At 41.7% G+C, this 18,356-nt stretch overlaps 2 protein-coding genes across 2 annotated transcripts; one reads left to right on the top strand and one right to left on the bottom strand.

The window, feature by feature from the left end:
* Positions 1-665: 665 nt before the first annotated feature.
* Positions 666-2,489, bottom strand: LOC308326554 (phospholipase A and acyltransferase 4-like; the record flags this gene model as incomplete). Its single annotated transcript, XM_080779491.1, has 4 exons — positions 666-1,258; positions 1,492-1,790; positions 2,056-2,176; positions 2,472-2,489. The coding sequence occupies 4 exons, from the start codon at positions 2,487-2,489 to the stop codon at positions 1,166-1,168; spliced, it is 531 nt and encodes a 176-aa protein (XP_080635617.1). The 3' UTR covers positions 666-1,165.
* Positions 2,490-5,206: 2,717 nt separating this feature from the next.
* On the top strand, positions 5,207-11,217 carry LOC308326712 (stanniocalcin-2-like). The gene is made up of 4 exons (XM_080779708.1): positions 5,207-5,494; positions 7,553-7,695; positions 9,235-9,446; positions 9,926-11,217. The coding sequence occupies exons 1-4, from the start codon at positions 5,368-5,370 to the stop codon at positions 10,257-10,259; spliced, it is 816 nt and encodes a 271-aa protein (XP_080635834.1). The 5' UTR covers positions 5,207-5,367; the 3' UTR covers positions 10,260-11,217.
* Positions 11,218-18,356: the final 7,139 nt, after the last annotated feature.

Here is an 18,356-nt window from a genome sequence, read left to right as displayed (position 1 = left end):
CATGCTAGCCTGGGATGTTGTTTTGAGACAGGAGGGAACAGAGATAGAGAGGTGTGCGTGTGTGGGGGGGTCCCCATCAAACATGAGGCCCTGCCTGATGGGTCCCTGTGGGCCCCTGGACATACACGCACACATGCACACACACACACACACACACACACGCACACACACACACACACACACACACACACACACACACACACACACACACACACACACACACTTTTTCCATTACCTTTTCCTGTCTTTCATTTCCTTTTTGTCTTTGTCTCACTGCTGGAGAATCCAGAATCCTGGATGGAGGCTCAGCAGACCTGCATCTCTGCAGAGAACACTCACTCTCACTCAATTTGGTCTCATAGCAAATGAACAAATGCCCAGCTGGCTGGCTGGCTGGCATGCCCCCAGGTTTCAGCTCACTCTTCGTCTTCGGTGAGTTTTCTACAGTATGTCCCTTGTGACAAGTGGCATCCTCCACTTATAAAAGCACTCTGCTCAGCCAGAAGCATATATGCTGTCGTCTTTTGGTAATTTCTCACTGTAAACTGGACCTGAGGGCTCTGCCAAACATATGGCTATTTATGGGTGCCGTACTAGTGTTAACACAGCCTCAGGGTTCATTTGGTTCTATTTTACACTGTCAGAGATAAATGAACACTCCAGCCTGTGGTTGCTTGGGTTTATTTAGTATCCTGGAGAGACAGTCATATAGGTCATCGTGTCACATGACCTTGTTGTGTCCAAACCTTGATCTCAGGAGACCAAAGGTCAGGGCTGCCGGTCAGAAACAAAACACAGCAGCACAACAAGTGGTCTGCTGAGGTTCAACTTCATTCAACTTATTGTAAAAACAAAAAACAAACCCCGGCGCTGCCTGGAATTTTGGCAAATCAAATATTGCCAAATATTTACAGTTAGATGGATGCATTGCAATATTAATTATACATTTTGGGAATCCCTGTTGTCCCAGCCCCTTTTTCTCATGAAGTTTTGATGTGTGTACATATGATATTTGAAAGAGCCGCAACGTACCATTCATGTACCATTTATCAAAAAAGTTAACTCCACTTACTCTATAATAAGCATATATTATAAGCAAGATAAGTTCACTTCATAGCAGTGATCATCAAGTCAAAGCAAACACTCTTTTGAAATTGGAAGTAAATCATTGCAGGCAGCATTTGGAGGCAATAGCGTCCTGGCCCTGGAACAATGTGGTTGCCTTCTCACACTCTGTATCCTGAGGTCTTCCAGGAATCTAGAAGAAATAGCAGAATGACAAAGAAAATTCACAAAAGAAAAGAAAATCTAATTTAATTTTGTTCTGCACATACAGTAAGTGTTTGTGTGTTTGTTTCTTTGTTTGCTTATTTACACAGATAAGTGTACTGATGATAATTATTATTAAAATAAAGCATAACCTGATGCTGGAAGGTGGAATATGAATACTATTAAAGGCATAAGTAATAATAAAAAGTATTGATTAGATACCTGGTTGCAGACAGCCCTTCCGTATCGTACAAATGTGACAAAGTGTTCGCAGTTGCAGGAGAACAGATCATATGTAAATACCACATTGAGAAGTAAATTGAGGCGTTTTCGCATATCTTTCTTTGAGGATGGTGGGAATTTATGGCTGTTGTTATCGATGGAGACACGGGCCCCTGTAGGCACGTTCACCTCCTCAATTGGCATCCTGCGTATCTTGGTTTGCCCCAGAAGGATGTCCCCGCTCATGGGGAAAGCTGATTGCAGGTAAGTGCGCACACTGGACATCAATTTGTTCTCATCTAATGCAATGGGAGCATGAGGAATTAGAAAAATCTCAAAACGTTTGAAAAACTCGTTGTTGAATTCTAAATTTGCGTCTCCCGAAATAAAATGAACAATCTTGTCATCAAGCAAAATGCTTTCCAAAACGTATTCTAAATTAGGCCTATACTCCAATACATACAGCAAATTATTAGATTGCACATATATATTAAAATGGAAACAGGTGATTCATGTAAAGCTATCATGATACAAACATTCAATTTACATATCTAAATGTCTCACCTGCTACAGCGAAATGGATTACATGTCCATCCTTTTCATATACAGCCCAGTGTGAGTATCCAATAGGGTAGCAAAATTCTATCAGGTCTCCAAACTTGGCACTGGACTTAATTCCATCAATCTGTGCATAAACAAATTGTATTTAAACAACAGAAAAACAACCATCTGCAGACTGATCTCCACACCCTGGTAAATGTCACCTAGTTTAGTTTAGTTTTTAAGCTTAAAGCTTTGGCAAAGGTGAATGCATAATTCGTCTTTTTGCTTTATATTCTTTCTCCTATATTTTTAGGGATGGTAAATGCTTATTGTCTCTTTCCTTGCCTCCCGTTTAACAAAATGTTTACCACATCAATCTTCACATTATTCTTTCTGTGCAATTGAAACCATAAATGTATGACTTTTTATTTTCTTACCTGCTTTTGGTAATCCATTATTGACTACTGACAAGTTGCTCTCAGTAAAGACTCTTTTATCTAACCCGCCCCACTGGGCATGTGCCATTGTTGTCTAGTTTGAACAATGCTGACACACAGATGTAGGATGACCCCCTATGAATCACTTCATTCAATGGAAAGGAATTGCATGTCCCCATTCTTCAGGGTGTAATTGTACATTACAACCCCGCAATTCCTTTCCATTGAATGAAGTGATTCATACATCGGGGGCGGGCACGGGCACACACACACACACACACACACACACACACACACACACACACACACACACACACACACACACACACACACACACACACACACACACACAATAAAGAGGGCAACAGATATATTTAGAGGACAATAACACTGACTAGATTCAGTGAACCTATTCTTATTGTAATTTTTTTGTTATCACACCATTATACAGTATGTACCAAGATGATTTCACTTTCTGAAATGATGGGACAGCTGTATTGTAAATGCATGTGACAATAAAAACCTTGAATCATAGAACCTGCTTCACACATTGACCTGTATGAGACCAGAATTATATGGTCTCAGGGTTGTATATCACTAGAAGCTTGTGTGCCTTTGCTCACTAATAGTGGCAGTGTGATCTGAGTGAGACACACACACACACACACACACACACACACACACACAATTTTATCCCACAATTTTGTAACCCATTTTTCACCCCATGTGTCAAATATCTAATGTGATCCATGGGCTCTACACACCCTCCGCCAACCTGGGGAGAGCAACGGACTTGAACTCATGCTTCCTTCATGCATGAGTGTCCAAGTCGCTCCCTTACACCTGAAAGGGGGGAGTTTCCCTGGTTGGACGTAGCGCGTGGAAGGAACACGTTATTCCAACCAGTTCCTTTCCCCTCCATCAGGCTGACCAGGGGGAGGCAGTTTAGAGACCAGGATTAGGCCTACTGCATGTTTTTGTGAGGGTACCTACCCTAGGCGACACGAGGAGAACATGCAAACTCCACACAGAAAGGCCCTTTGTACAAACTGTACATTTTGAACGAAGGCATTTTTTTCTTTGTGTTGTCTGTCTGTTGATGCAGAGTTACTGGAAATGTGCCATTACACTCTAGTTTGAACAACATGCATGTTATTTGTGAATCCCCAGTGTGGCTAAAGTGAAAACATTGGACTGGCCATGGCCCATGGTCAACATGCTGAGAGGCTGGCCAATTACTATTTTTAGTTTGTTTGTTTTTTTACACTATGATAATTAGGATAGGCTTACAAAAAGATATACTAGATGGCAATGGCAACGCATCAACAATGTTAAACAAAGAGTGGCTGATTTTGTATCGGGTAATGGCTGTTCTGTTATTTCATTAATTTAATGAATTAATTCATTTTTAGAAGATTTCTTTTGGGGGGGGGGGGGTCATTCATTCATACCTAGGAAAATAACTTTTCTATGTGGATTGTGGATGTGTCCTTTAATAACACAAATATAACCAATCTTAATGGGCTTAGTTCGTTAATTGACAGGTGTGTCCCTATTTTTTATAAATTTTAGCTATTAGGCTTAACTCCAGTATTAACTGAGGTTCAATTACACGGTTTATACAGATCAGGCCATCAGGGGTGCACAAACATTTCCGCAATGATCCAGAAATATTGATCCATTGTGACCCAACTCAATGTAGTATTTAGTCAATAATTGACCATTCATTGTTTGACTGCTGGTAACAGCCATAGTATTTTACAACTGTTTAAAGTGTTTGTGCAGCCAAAAAAGCCAGTAATTTCCCCATCCAGACTTATACAAACAAATAACCTTTTGGCCAAAAATGAGGTCTATAAATACGAAGGAATAGTTTTTATCAAGTTTTTCAATACAAACACCTGAAACGCTACATGCCATCATGTGTAAAAATTTAACATAAGTACATCTTTCTCAAGCTTCATTTCTTGGCAGTTATACTGTAGTATTCTAATTGCTAATTTCTAATCATTCATTTGTGCACACAATTCTGGGAGCCAAAAGTGTGGATCCCCAACCCTCAGTTTGTACACTATACTGCACTATAGCTAACTATTATTATTATTATTATTATTATTATTATTATTATTAATAATTATAATAATATTAGGCCTATTTATTTATTTATTTTTAAACCCAATTTTTTGAATTAGTGGATGGTTAACATATACCATATTAAAATGTAGGTATGATTATGTGGAATGACACTACGACATCCAACAACAACAACATAATAAATATTGGTAGGAAAGGTTACTGTTCTTGCACAGTAAAAATCCTCAGTTAATTTATAACTGAGTTCGACAAATAAAATCAAATGAACCCTGACCTTATTATAGCTCAAATGGAACATTGTAATTCTGAGAGTGTAGCCTATAGCCTACAAGTAAAACTCCATGGAACCAAATGAAAATATGGACCCTTAATCGGCTTTAGGGTTCAAATGGACCCTTAGTTTAGAGTGAGACCAATGAAGTGTGTTGAACTGATTTATTAACTGATTTAGCTTATGGGGACCTCCGCTGGGGTGCCCCCGGAGGACCCCACTTTGAGAACCACTTACAGTTGCACAATGTTGTTTTCTGCGGTGACGTCACGTCGGGGGTGTGTGTGTGTGTGTGTGTGTGTGTGTGTGTGTGTGCTCTAGCGGTCCAGTCTCTGTCTGTGTGACTGTCACTTTGAATTTGAAACCGCTACTCATCCCACCGGGTCCGGAGGCTCCTGCATGAGTCCTGTACAAATCCTGAGGGCATTTTGTTTGTTTGTGTCCGTATAAAGCGAATCAATAACACCTAATATCGTCGTAGATTCATTTGAATCCCTACAGTGAGACTGAGGTGCTGGTCTACACGAGGACATGTCGTTGAACTTGTCCGTGTCGCTGTCGCTTGTCCTGTTGCTGCTGCTGGTCGGTGGAGCGACGCCTGCAGAGCTGAACGACCCGCAGAACCAGGCCAAAAGACGCCTCACTCTGCATAATATAGGTAACTGTTTTACTGTCTACATTTCAGTGGTTTTCAAACCCTTTCGTTATGTATTCTGCATTTGAGCCACGGACCACCATTTGATGACATTTAGGGCACGTTCGGATTTCGGAAATACCGCACCGGAGCGCACTCGCCTATTAGTTTGAATACTGGACGAGTTGTCTTCACTTCACTTTCTTAATTCTTCAAAAGTTTCTCTCTCTCTCTCTCTCTCTCTCTCTCTCTCTCTCTCTCTCTCTCTCTCTCTCTCACACACACACACACACACACACACACACACACACACACACACACACACACACACACACACACACACACACACACACACACACACAGAGAGAGAGAGAGAGAAATCAAGATAAAGAATTCAGCATACTTATACAAGGAAATGAGTGGAATCACTCAACTCTCACCCTGAGAGAGTTGTCCGGACTTTCGGGGTGAGATGTCCGGACAATTTGGTTATTAACTCCATAATTTAATTGGGGACCACTGATAAGGATCTATCTGATAGCGAGAAAATTAGAAAAACAAATGTATAGCCTATAGTTTGCTTTCTTTTCAAAATAACAAACAACAACATATATTGCTATGCCTGTCATATAGGCAGCCTATGTTTATTGTAACTAGGTTTTTGAGTAATACAAAAAATTGCAATTTCTCCCATTTATATATAGTCCTAGTCTCCTAGTTATAAAATATAGCCGGCAAATTGTTTTTGATATGGCTTACTAGACTATACACCCTAGCTATATGTCTTAATGTCTAGTAAGAGTTGAATGTGCTATACGTGTGTGTGTGTGTGTGTGTGTGTGTGTGTGTGTGTGTGTGTGTGTGTGTGTGTGTGTGTGTGTGTGTGTGTGTGTGTGTGTGTGTGTTGGTTTTGATGGGTTAAAGGCAAATCAGTTTGGTGTCCAAACAGGTCCTTTAACAAAACTGGATGGAGATTTCAATATTCTCCCCTGCAAGTAAATTGTTCCTGACAGTGACTGGATTGTTTGGATTTCTTATTTTTTTATGCATACATTTTTGCATTTAATAGTCTTCCATTATGTCTTCCTATCATTCACTGATGATGACTATTCTGCCAGACATTTCTGCTCAAAATTGTTCAGTGTCTGGTTTAAACAGTGTGGCTGTAATGTGTGCCTTATGATATTGTATACAAGTCAAGTCAAGTGGTTCGCAAAGTGGGGTAGCTCTGTAACTCTACAAAATATGTGTACAAAATATTACCAAATGCACCCCGTAATGACATTCACTCTCAGAGTTATGGTGCTCCTAAGTGCAGTACTAACTACAATATGTCTCTGGACACACTGACTTATTTATTTGTCTCAGAAGTCAAACCAGCCTTCATGAATTTGGGGGATAAAAAGAAGTAGCTATGTCAAGATCATATATAATTAGTGCAATTAATCCATTCGGCTGACAAATTGAAACGTCTTAAAACCTGTTTTGCATTTTAGCTTTGAATTTAACTGACCAAGAACATTCCACCCCCTGTGCTGTGTCAACTGGCACCTGGTGCGTAGCTACACACAGTCAGGGACCACTCAAAATAAAAACCTACACCTGGTACAAACAAATAAACGGGGGGATATGCCCAGGGGCCATTCATGAAACAAGTCGGTCAATGATTGATAAAGGGCATATTTGACCTTTGACCCCTTACTGATTATTAATATCCACTTTGAACCAAAACGTCCATTCACTATACAGACAGTATAGGCCTGTCACAATTATTACAAAATCGCCTAACCGCAATAATTTGAGATAGATGGATCTGAGATGATCAATTGTTTTTTTGCATAATAGTCTGACTTGTTTCCTTGTTGAAAAATATTCATTCATAGATTTTCTAAAATAGTGGAAATGGCAAATGTACATGGTCACGTGTCACTGTTGTAAATCTGCTATTTTAACTATTTTTAACACATTAACCATAGTATTTTATTTTTATTTTTGAAGTTTTTGCCCCGTGCAAGTTTTATTTATAAAGCCTGTGTGTGTGTGTGTGTGTGTGTGTGTGTGTGTGTGTGTGTGTGTGCGCAGTGGACATCCAGGGGTGCTTGGTGAGTTCAGGGGACGAGGGCTGTGGGATGTTCCAGTGCTTCAACAACAACTCATGTGAAGTCCATGGACTGCATCACATCTGTCTGACCCTGCTGCACAATGCTGGACGCTATGACTCACAGGTGAGCTGCTGCTGCTGCTTCTACATCAAAGGGGGCTTGAGCCCCTGCCTTTTACCCGTCTGTAAAAAAACCTGTCCTCTCCAGTCCATGAATGTAGTATTTACGAAAGAAATGCAAATGCCCCCCCCCCCCTCTCCATGCCATACCCGATGGCAGCATTCAGGAGAATTGCCTTTTTTCAAACTCTCCTGAACTCAAACGAAACATTTTGTATTGAAAGAATGTGTGCCCTGTGTATAGAATTCATGCCGTACACAGCATCTTCAGTATAGCTAAATAGTGCGGGTCGTGCCTCGAAAATAGATCCGCTATTTTCGTGTCCTTTTAGGGAATTTCAGCCCCTGCCTCTGTAACATTTTCGGCACAATCCTGGCTCCTGGCATGCACCCAAGTGCACACGCACACACACACACACACACACACACACACACACACACACACACACACACACACACGCACACACTGGTAATGAGTTAGTATTATTGATTTGTGTATTCAAGTTTTCAGTCACCACTGATTTCTATAAACAGTACGTTTGGCTGTGTGTTTCGAGACCTTAGTCTTAGTGTCAACTAGGGCTGCAACTATTCACTATTCATCTGCCGATTATTTAAACGATTAATCGGATTTATCGGACACTTATTTAGCTATCACCTTAAAAATATATTTTAGGTTATTTTAGTTCTAACTAACAAAAAATATAATTCATTCAAAAATGAATTTGAATAGCTGCTGATGGGCTGCTATTCAAATAAAAGACAAACTAAATTAAAATAAATTAAAGCAACTCATGGTGTCTTGACTTATTATGACTGCATACATTTGATTAAAGAATATCTACACATGTGTCAGTCTAGAAGGAACAGTACTCTTCTGAACTCAAATAGGTAATTAAAAAATAAATATTCAAGCCATATGTTTTGTTCTTGATACTATAATCGTTGTGTCATATTTTGCTTTGCAGTCGCTACTGTGCAGCTATCACCAGATTGTATAAGGGAAGAGAGATGGATCACTCCTCTTTAGTTTAGTTACACTTAACACTGGAAAAACTATGGTTAAGAGGGAAATCACCTATGATAAATTATTGCAAAAATATCTAGTGATTAGTTGCAGATTCAATTAATCGATTACTAAATTAGTTGACAACTAATTGAATAATCGATTCGATTACGATTAATCGATGAATCGTTGCAGCCCTAGTGTCAACCCTGTGTACTATACTTATGTCCATCTGTTGTGATTTGGCACTATATAATAAAATTCCATTGAATTGAATACTTGGGTCTATAAAGGGGGGATTGGTGGTTCTCAAAGTGGGGTCTGGTCTGGGGACACCAAAGTGTCTTTGGGGCGGTTCCATGGTCCCATGGTTCCAGGGCTAAATGATTGATACGTAGGAACGAAACGGAACCTTACAGGTCTGTAACTCTCTGACTTATGGGGGTCTGTGGCCCCCTTGAAATTGAAAATGTTTTGAAAACCATTACAGTGGTGTCTAGTGACCTGTAGGTCTCTCTCTCTCTCTCTCTCTGTCAGGGTAAGTCGTTTGTGAAGGAGGCGCTGCGCTGCATGGCGGTGGGTCTGCGGCAGCGCTTCAGCTGTGTGAGCCGGAGGTGTGCAGCGGTCAGGGACATGGTGTTCAGCCTGCAGAGGGAGTGCTACTCCAGACACCAGCTGTGTGACGCCCTGAGAGACCATGTGGACACCATGGGAGACCTGCTGCACTTCCACCTGCTCTTCCCCCTGGGGTGAGAGGCACACAGGCATGCACACACACACACACACGCACACACGCAAGCATGCACACACACACCTTATAGGCGCCGGAGGGGGGCTCAGAAGGGTCTGAATGTCGCTATTGGGTTATGACTGGTCTACTTATTTATTTATTCTTCCCGACCGGTGCTGCATGCAACCATTCTGGCTGTAGTCTAGTCTACGTGCAGTAACTGCAGTTGCTCTCTCAATCTCATCAAGGTGTGTATGCTGGCTGTAGGTGTGAGTTGCGCCTGCTATTTCATGAACCCCCCAATGACTTAACACTGTGTGTGTGTGTGTGTGTGTGTGTGTGTGTGTGTGTGTGTGTGTGTGTGTGTGTGTGTGTGTGTGTGTGTGTGTGTGTGTGTGTGTGTGTGTGTGTGTCTTTGTGTGCGTGTGTGTGTGTGTGTGTGTGTGTGTGTGTGTGTGCATGTGTGCATGCGTGCATGTGTGCGTGCGTCACCACCAGGCCGTACGTAGAGTTGGTCAACTTCCTGCTGGGCTGTGGAGAGGAGGTGAGGGCGTGGGTGGGCCAGCGGCTGCGTGGGCAGTGTGACCAGCAGTGGGGCGCGCTGTGCGGCAGCCTCAGCGGCGGCTGTGCTTTCAACCAATCGCACGTCCCACTCGCCGCCGCCGCCAACAACAACTCGTTCCCTACCGCACCCCTGCAGCCTATCACAGAGCAAGACCCCACTGTGCTGCAGCCAACCAGACAAGACGATGCGGAGAGGAAGAGGGATCAGCAGACTAATAACAACAACACAACCATCCCCTCCGGACACACAGCCGTACCGGCTCTGTAGAGGGACACGCGCGTTACGCCTGATTTAAGGTCCTTTCAGAGGTGGGCAGCGTGTGACGCAGATGTTGTCAGGTCTGACGACAGGTCTGCTCCAGGTCTGCTCCTGAAGGGCGCGACAACGCAAGCGTAAAAAATAAAAGCTCAACACAATTCAGGTCTAGTCAGTCGTGGGCATGCTATGTTTATATACACATATATATTTATATATTATACATGAATAATTATAAATGATATGTTATATAGTATACTGTGTGCAGTATAAGGAAGAAACTATTTATCTACCTCAATTCAACATCAAAGTTGTAATGGATATACAGCAAGGAGCCAAGGACAGATGTGCACACACAAACACGCACGCGCGCGCGCGCGCACACACACATACACACACACACACACACACACACACACACACACACACACACACACACACACACACACACACACACATGGGTGAATACTTTACAGGGAATGTATTCTGGGATGGTGTACAGCTGAAGATTCACTGTCTATATATCAGACATATTTAAAGTCTTTATTTATAAAGGGATGGTTTTGCATCACCGCATGGTTTTTACTTTGAGCCAACATTTGTCCAAATCCATTCATTATCCTACACTGTAATGCTAATGATCATTGTTCGTTTAACTCCAAGAGTGAATAAAATGGAACAGGTCCATTTGATGATGACATTTGATGATTTTTTTATTCTTGACGTTACAAACCCTATGAGGGTCTATAGTTGGTTACATTTTTACACTCACTGAGTTACAAGTTACAACCCCATAAGGGTCCATTTGGTGCCTATAGTGCCTACTGTGACTTTTCTACAGTTGTATTTGTTTAATAGTTTTTGTATGAAGCTTTCCTAAAACCAGCACATTTGAAGCATGTTGTCTACACAGTATATGGTCCAACACAATAAAGTCCAAATCAAACAAAGAACTCAATGAGCGTGTCTGTTAGTGTTGCCAATTCTGCTGATTATAAGTGACTTTGGGCTTGTTTCTTTTCTGTAAAGTCACTTATTTTGGTAGAACTGGCCTAAATGGCTTATGAGTATTTATTTTACGTTTTTAAGGGGTGCTAGCCCCTCCTGTGCCCAGCTTTCCACATTGAAGACAAATGTGAGGACAGAAAAGTGAAGACGCAAATTGTGATTTATTTGGCCGGAATGACATTTGTGATGATATGACTTGCTGAGCACCGAATGACAATGTGAATGTGATATCACACGGGTGTGATTTTATTTTATAGGAAAGCATCAAAAGAGGCAAAATATTCGTGGATTATGTATGTATAAATGATTATCCTATATTTTTCTTTAGCTTGTGGAATGTGCGCAAGATCACCACTAGAGGGGCCTATAAGTATGGGGTTTATGCATAGCATAAAATTAGGCCAAACACCAAGCTCTAGAAGGGAACTCAAATGGAATGAATATAATAATAAGCTATTGTTAAATATAATATTAAGCTATTGTAAATAATCCATTATTAATCCAGTTTATCTCCGGCCAAGTCAACACTCTGTAGATAAGAGGGGAGAGATGACGGATGAAAAGGGATAAGACAATGGTCTCCGGTCACTAGCTCAGATTCCAGTGGAGGGGTCAACTCTATGGGAGGGCCACACTGACTGGGCAAGCAGCTGAGTAGGCCTGTTAAAGAAAAGACAATTGTTTATATGTCTTATTATATTTTCTATATTATCTTAAATGTCATTGTGCTGTTTGTGTTTCATACAATGGGAAGGAGGAGGTTTGTTACAGATTCTCAGTGGATATCTGTAGCCAGGTGATCAGAGAGCCTACTAGTTAAAACGTCAACATCATGTTGGGGCTAAAAACAGGTTGAACAGGTTATAAACCAATCCTGATACTCATGAAACATTGTAAAAAATGATTAGGAAACGTTTTAGATGTTTTGACAGAAGAGGGATGTGTATAGTTATGGGCATTTATTCAAAGTGGATTAATTTAAAACTATTAAATTACTCTCCTACAGCATAAATTGAAATAATATTTTGGATAATAAACTGCATCTCTATCACAGCATGAATTGCATTATTGCGTATAATTACATGTAGTTTGCTATTTTGTTTGTTTTGGCCATCATTGCACCTTAACACTCTGGAAGAGGGTCCTCTCTTTTGTCATCCATCTCAAGTTATATTCATTTTTCTTTCCTGTCAAAAGTTTTTGCTTGCAATTGTGGGTCAAGTTCAGGGGGTGTTGTTTCGTTTGCTATGATTAAATATGCATAAAGTGCTTTCTTACATCGTTTGTATTTTATTTGTATGTCCATGGTTATTTCCATGGGTAGACTTCAATGTGAACTGTCCCTTGCCTGACCTGCCATGGCTTGTTAGTGTTACCATTAATGAGAACAACTTCTCATGTTTTTAAGACCAACGACTCCAGGGGACATCATATCCGTGGTCATTTCATGCCTTTAAGAATTTCCGGCATTCTGCTAAACTATACTGTGGTCAAACTGCCATAAGATGTTCAGTACAGCACATGAAAGAAGCCCTGCAAAGGCACTATCACACCTGCAGCAGTATAACTATAATAAAAGCACATGCACAGCTCACTGCAGACCTAACCTATATAGTTCATTCATCAGCAGTGACTGTGTTGCTGAAAATGTTGCTCGACCCCAGCTCAGCCTCAGCCTAGCCAATGTTCTCTACTTACCAAGCAGGTACCCACCCGCTATATGGAACCTGAATGTTAGGCTTCCTGCTCCTGAGTGTGCTGATGGGGCATATGGGTTTAGGTTGGTATGCTGGACAAGACTGTACAAGCTGAAGTTGCACTAGTACACAGCGTATTTTGTAGTAATCTATAAATTGCCAGAGCAAATCAGTATTTTTGTCCTACGCAAATATTAAATTCCCATTGACAATGAATGGAGAATTTACGTCATAATATGTGTCTGAGCAAATTGGCATGTTACATCATGATGATGTACGATGATAGGAACGCCCCTCACTTCACACAGGTGTTTGTTTTTTTTCACCACAAGGTTCAAATGTAATCTATAGCTAGATAGCATGCTATTTTGACAGATGCTATAGGTTCACTGTTTACCTGCATCCTGGTCTCAATGTAGCCTACAAATTATTTTGATAGTTTGACTCGGTTTACCTGTATTTTACTGAGGTACTTCACTGTCTTTTCTGCATTTGATGAATGTGTTTACCTTGCTTATTGTAAATCGCCCTGGATAAGAGCGTCTATGCTGTCTGCCGTCTCAAATTTCTCTCCTGCTCTCCGGTTTTTGGTTAAGTCTCAGCAGTGTAGAATGGTATGAAAGTATACCACACAGTCACTATATGTTATAGTGACGGAGCACAACTTCTGACATATATCATAATCTTAATGTGACTGTTGGTGGAGAATCAACTATAGGCTATGCAGCTTAGGCTACTTAAAAAGTCAAGAAATGTTATCACTGTTGCATCCTTCAAATTGCAACAGTGTTATGAATGTTTCCTCAGTCTGGCTGTTTTCTGTTATGTACAGGCTGAATATATATAGGCTACTGTACACTTTAAATATTGTTTTAGTTGACATTCCTCAGGGAGTACAGAAGAAATAACACCATCATACTATACTACGACTAACATAACCTGTATAATAAATGTACTGTGTATGCTGTATATCTGTTTTCATGAGCAGACTTACATGGACATGCAGAAAGGCATTCACAAGGTAATTCCTGTGGGTGCCACATGGTGGAGTATTGCCTGGATGAAATCCACAAGGCTCATTCAGAAGTGTGGTTTCAAATATTGTGCAGTATAGGAGGTGTATACTACCTGTGCCAGAAGGGTTGCGCACTCTGTCAAATCCAGACATTTTGTGGTGAATGTTTCAAAATGGTTGAACTGTGAACTAAAGTTAGTGATCATGATTAGGTAACCAACCACCAATATGAATAAACACTATACTTGCAGAGTTTTAATAATTATGGCTTTCAGACATGACGTCATGTGGCATGCCAATTAAGTCTATGGACTTTTTTTATTTGATTTAAGCATGCCCCCCCCACGTGATGTACAGAGGCAAACAAAGGCGACACTCACTTCACACAAGTGTGATTTCTTTAAAATACTGTATATATGCTACAAAAATGTTGATATGTGTGCTATTATATGAATGGTATAACACCAGAATAATATAAGGTTTAAAAAGATGGGATGCTTGGGATTAATACTGAAGTACCTTTTCAAACAATCACGATACACTGTTGTTGTTGGTCTGTCTTTGACTTTTGGCCACATATTGACTGCCAGCCACTGTTCTGTCCATCAACGTGCCCATTTATTGACATCACTTAATGCACTGTGGCTGGATAATAAAATAAACAAAATAAAAGTCATACACACACAGTACCTATCTCTCCTCCAAACTCTGTGCACTCCCAGACTCAGTCCACAATGCCCACGGCTGGCATTGCTTACAGAGCAGTTCCAACCATTTAACGGCTTTCAATTGTGATTTGCTGACCAGTTGCTGACTTGAGTTTTTATCCTCGTGGCCCGTTGCCGTTTCACTGGCGATTACATTACTAAAGAGCTCCAGAGGGCCGGACAATGCCAGAGAGCTTTACATGCCACTGATGTCATCGCCTGCAAAGAATAGGATTCTGCCGTTGGTCAGAATATTGTAGTGTTTACAACGAGGGGCCCCTATGGGGACTCGGGTAAGTGTGTGTGTGTGTGTGTGTGTGTGTGTGTGTGTGTGTGTGTGTGTGTGTGTGTGTGTGTGTGTGTGTGTGTGTGTGTGTGTGTGTGTGTGTGTGTGTGTGTGTGTGCATGCGTGCGCGTGCATGTGCGTGTGTGGGCTTTTCTCACAATTTTTTGTGAGTGCACTTCTGTGTGAGTTTCGTGTGCCTGTTCCTCCTACAGTAGAAGGAACTGACAGGTGTGCGAGTGGATTTGAGGAAAGGCTTTCAAGTGAGATGCTGTGGTTTTAATTAGATGACTTACTGTAGGCTATAGGGGCTGTGCGTGTCTGTTGGCAAGCAAACGGCGTGTTTTAATGACATGTTTCCCAAACACATTGGAAATCAATATCAGTGATTAAACTGTTTGTACTAATATGTATTGCCAATACTGCCAACAGAATGGGAAAGAGAGAGGGGGGCGGGGTGGGGGGGGGGGGACGGGGGGGACGGGACTCTGGGAGTGGGGGCCGACTACCCAACCAACAAGAATAGTCTTGTAGTTTGGCTGTATGTGAATACCCAATTAAAAAACAAGTCACAGTCCAATTACAATGCACTCTGTCAGCAAACAAAAAACCACTGTACTATTAGACGTAGGTGTGCACAAGTACTCAAGTCTCACCTCACCTATCCCGTAACCCCGGAGGGTCGTTGGGGCACCACAGACAATCTGTTGACCAGCTCTCTCCATCCCTCTCTCCAACTATTCTAGTTTATTTTGCTAGCTTTGGTTATAATAATCATTTTTTTCTTCTGTTTTCTACATGCATATATAACCACATTTATAACCAAAATGAAATGGAAGTTAAATGCTGCAATTTGTCAAAATGGCAAAATATGACTCCTAACGTCGTTGAAGTGGGACTCATAACATTTCCCTGGGACTCATCTAAAAGACCATCCCTGCATCCCGGGACTCATTACATTGAAAACCTATTTACATCACTGCTGTAGTGTAGAGGTAAATCGCTAGGCCACACAGTGGTGCAGCCAGCTCTGCCAGGAGATTGACAGTGAACACTGTTGACAGGTGTTCGTGGGTGGGAACACTGGGAAGCCAGAAGGGGATCGTGTCCTTGTTGCTACACTAGCAACTCGGGGTGGAGCGGGTGGAGTGCCTGTTCAATAGTGGGAGGTGTCTCTGGGAGAGTGTGAACGTAGGCGTGCATTATACTCCCCTGGTGAAACTTCTCACAGTCCTGTGAGAAGATCTGGCATGGCGACATATGGAAGTCCACAGACAAACTGTGGGTTGGCAGTGACTGCAGGGAAAGGACCACAGTACATAATGTGTGAGACTGACAATGACTAAATCAAATAACAGTAGAATTTCTGAATGGATTAACTGATACGTACCAATTTAGGCCAGGGGTCCTTCACATCAAAATGTGAGAACCTTACCAATCCCATCTCTGAGACCCTGAGAAAGTAAGTGGGGCCTCCAAACTCCACTAACGCAGAGCTGCGTTTCTCAACACGTTAACTCCCCAATCATATAGCACATGGCCGCTGGTTCCAAACCTTTGACACCCCCCCCCCCCTGGCACTGCCAAAAGAAGGTATGTTGATGACAGACAGTGTGTGTGTGTGTGTGTGTGTGTGTGTGTGTGTGTGTGTGTGTGTGTGTGTGTGTGTGTGTGTGTGTGTGTGTGTATATATATTTAAATCCATTGTGTGATTTTGATGTTAAAAGTTAAAACTAGCCTGACACTGAATTTTCATTTCGTTTCACTGAATCGCCAGAACATATTTTCTTAATGGGCGTGGCTAGCGATTCAGGGCTGGAACCATTAGGCTAAGTTAAAGGACCTATAACATAAAATTAAACTTTTTTCTATGTTTTCTATGTTTCATATGTGTTTTCTATCCCCACAAATAACCAATTATGAACAATCAGGCTTTCATATCATATGGGTGTTTTAATGGACATTGCTCTCAGGAACAGCTCAACTGGTTTTTCCTCATCGTGATGTCATCAATGTCACCCTACTTTGTATAATTCCTCCTCTTCTTCAGTCTTCAGTTCCAAATTAGCATTTCCATTTTGTTTACAATGTCCACCATTGTTGATTTTCCAAGCTGGCATGGAATGGAAACAAGCCTGGTTTTATCTAGCATCAGTATTATAATGACTCAAATATTAAATAAGCTGCATATCAGCACCCCCACCATCTCAGGACATTGTGGTACATTGTGGTTCAAAGTCCACGCGCACACACACACACACACACACACACACACACACACACACACACACACACACACACACACACACACACACACACACTTACCCGATTGTCTTCAAATCTCAAAATGTGTGATTTTGTTTCTCGTTGCTCTGCCCATGCTTTACAAATACTGTAGGTTTGAACTGGAGTTAACATAAAGGAATGACTCATCTGTAACTGACAATAACTCTCAGGCACCTCCTTAAACAGCCCTAATCCCCACATAAGTAAACTGATCCAGCAGCACTGCTGTGTGTGTGTGCGTGTGTGTGTGTGTGTGTGTGTGTGTGTGTGTGTGTGTGTGTGTGTGTGTGTGTGTGTGTGTGTGTGTGTGTGCGTGTGTGTGTGTGTGTGTGTGTGTGTTGTGTGTTGTGTTGTGTTGTGTTTGCGTGCGCATGGGTGCATGTGTATGTACGTGCGTGTATGTACGTGCGTGATTTTGATTTCAGCCAGCTGTGTGTTGGTGTTTTGGTGTCGCCATTGTTATGGCCATAGGAACAAACAGTAGCTAGGTCGGAACAAGGCAGAAAAACAGAGAGAGGGAGAGAAATAGCATTGGGAGACAGAGCAAAAGAGAGATGCGTATCAACAGGATTACGTTCTCTTGATTCTATTGTCACCGATGGTCTGCCACCAGCCACCTGTGTGCTGCCAATACAATCATTTGTTTTACATTTTGTTTAGGCACGACCACAGTTTGATTTCCTATATAGGGGAGATCCATGCCACTCTTGTCATACAATTTTACTGCCGGTGCTGATATGTCTCATGGCTGCTTGCCTGAATTAAATCCAAATTCCTTTTGGGAAATGTACTGTATGATATGTCTGATATTTATGTTTGCTAATATCATAATTCCTTCCATCCATCCATCTTCAGCTGCTTATCCGAGGACGGATCGCGTGGTCAACAGTTCCAGCAGAGAGCTCCAGACTTCCTTTACCGGACAACATTAGCCACTTCATACTGGGGGATCCCAGGCGTTCCAAGGCCATCGTGGAGATATAACCCCCCTCACCGGGTCCTTTGTCTACTCAGTGGGACGTGCCCAGAGGACTTCCCTAAGGAGATGCGCAAGGAAGCATCTGTACTTGATGCCCAATAACTGGCGGGAACAGCAGATCTACTACGAGTCTC

The sequence above is a fragment of the Protomyctophum bolini genome (assembly GCF_963924005.1).
Source record: "Protomyctophum bolini genome assembly, chromosome: 13".
NCBI lineage: Eukaryota > Metazoa > Chordata > Actinopteri > Myctophiformes > Myctophidae > Protomyctophum > Protomyctophum bolini.
Note: the sequence above shows the minus strand (reverse complement) of the source record. Positions and strands in the feature narration are given on the sequence as shown.

Excerpts from the sequence above, each read along its gene's own strand:
- LOC308326712 (XM_080779708.1), top strand. The coding sequence starts at position 5,368 with ATGTCGTTGAACTTGTCCGTGTCGCTGTCGCTTGTCCTGTTGCTGCTG. Across the intron at positions 5,495-7,552 it reads CCTCACTCTGCATAATATAG|TGGACATCCAGGGGTGCTTG; the intron begins GTAACTGTTTTA and ends GTGTGTGCGCAG. Across the intron at positions 7,696-9,234 it reads CTGGACGCTATGACTCACAG|GGTAAGTCGTTTGTGAAGGA; the intron begins GTGAGCTGCTGC and ends TCTCTCTGTCAG.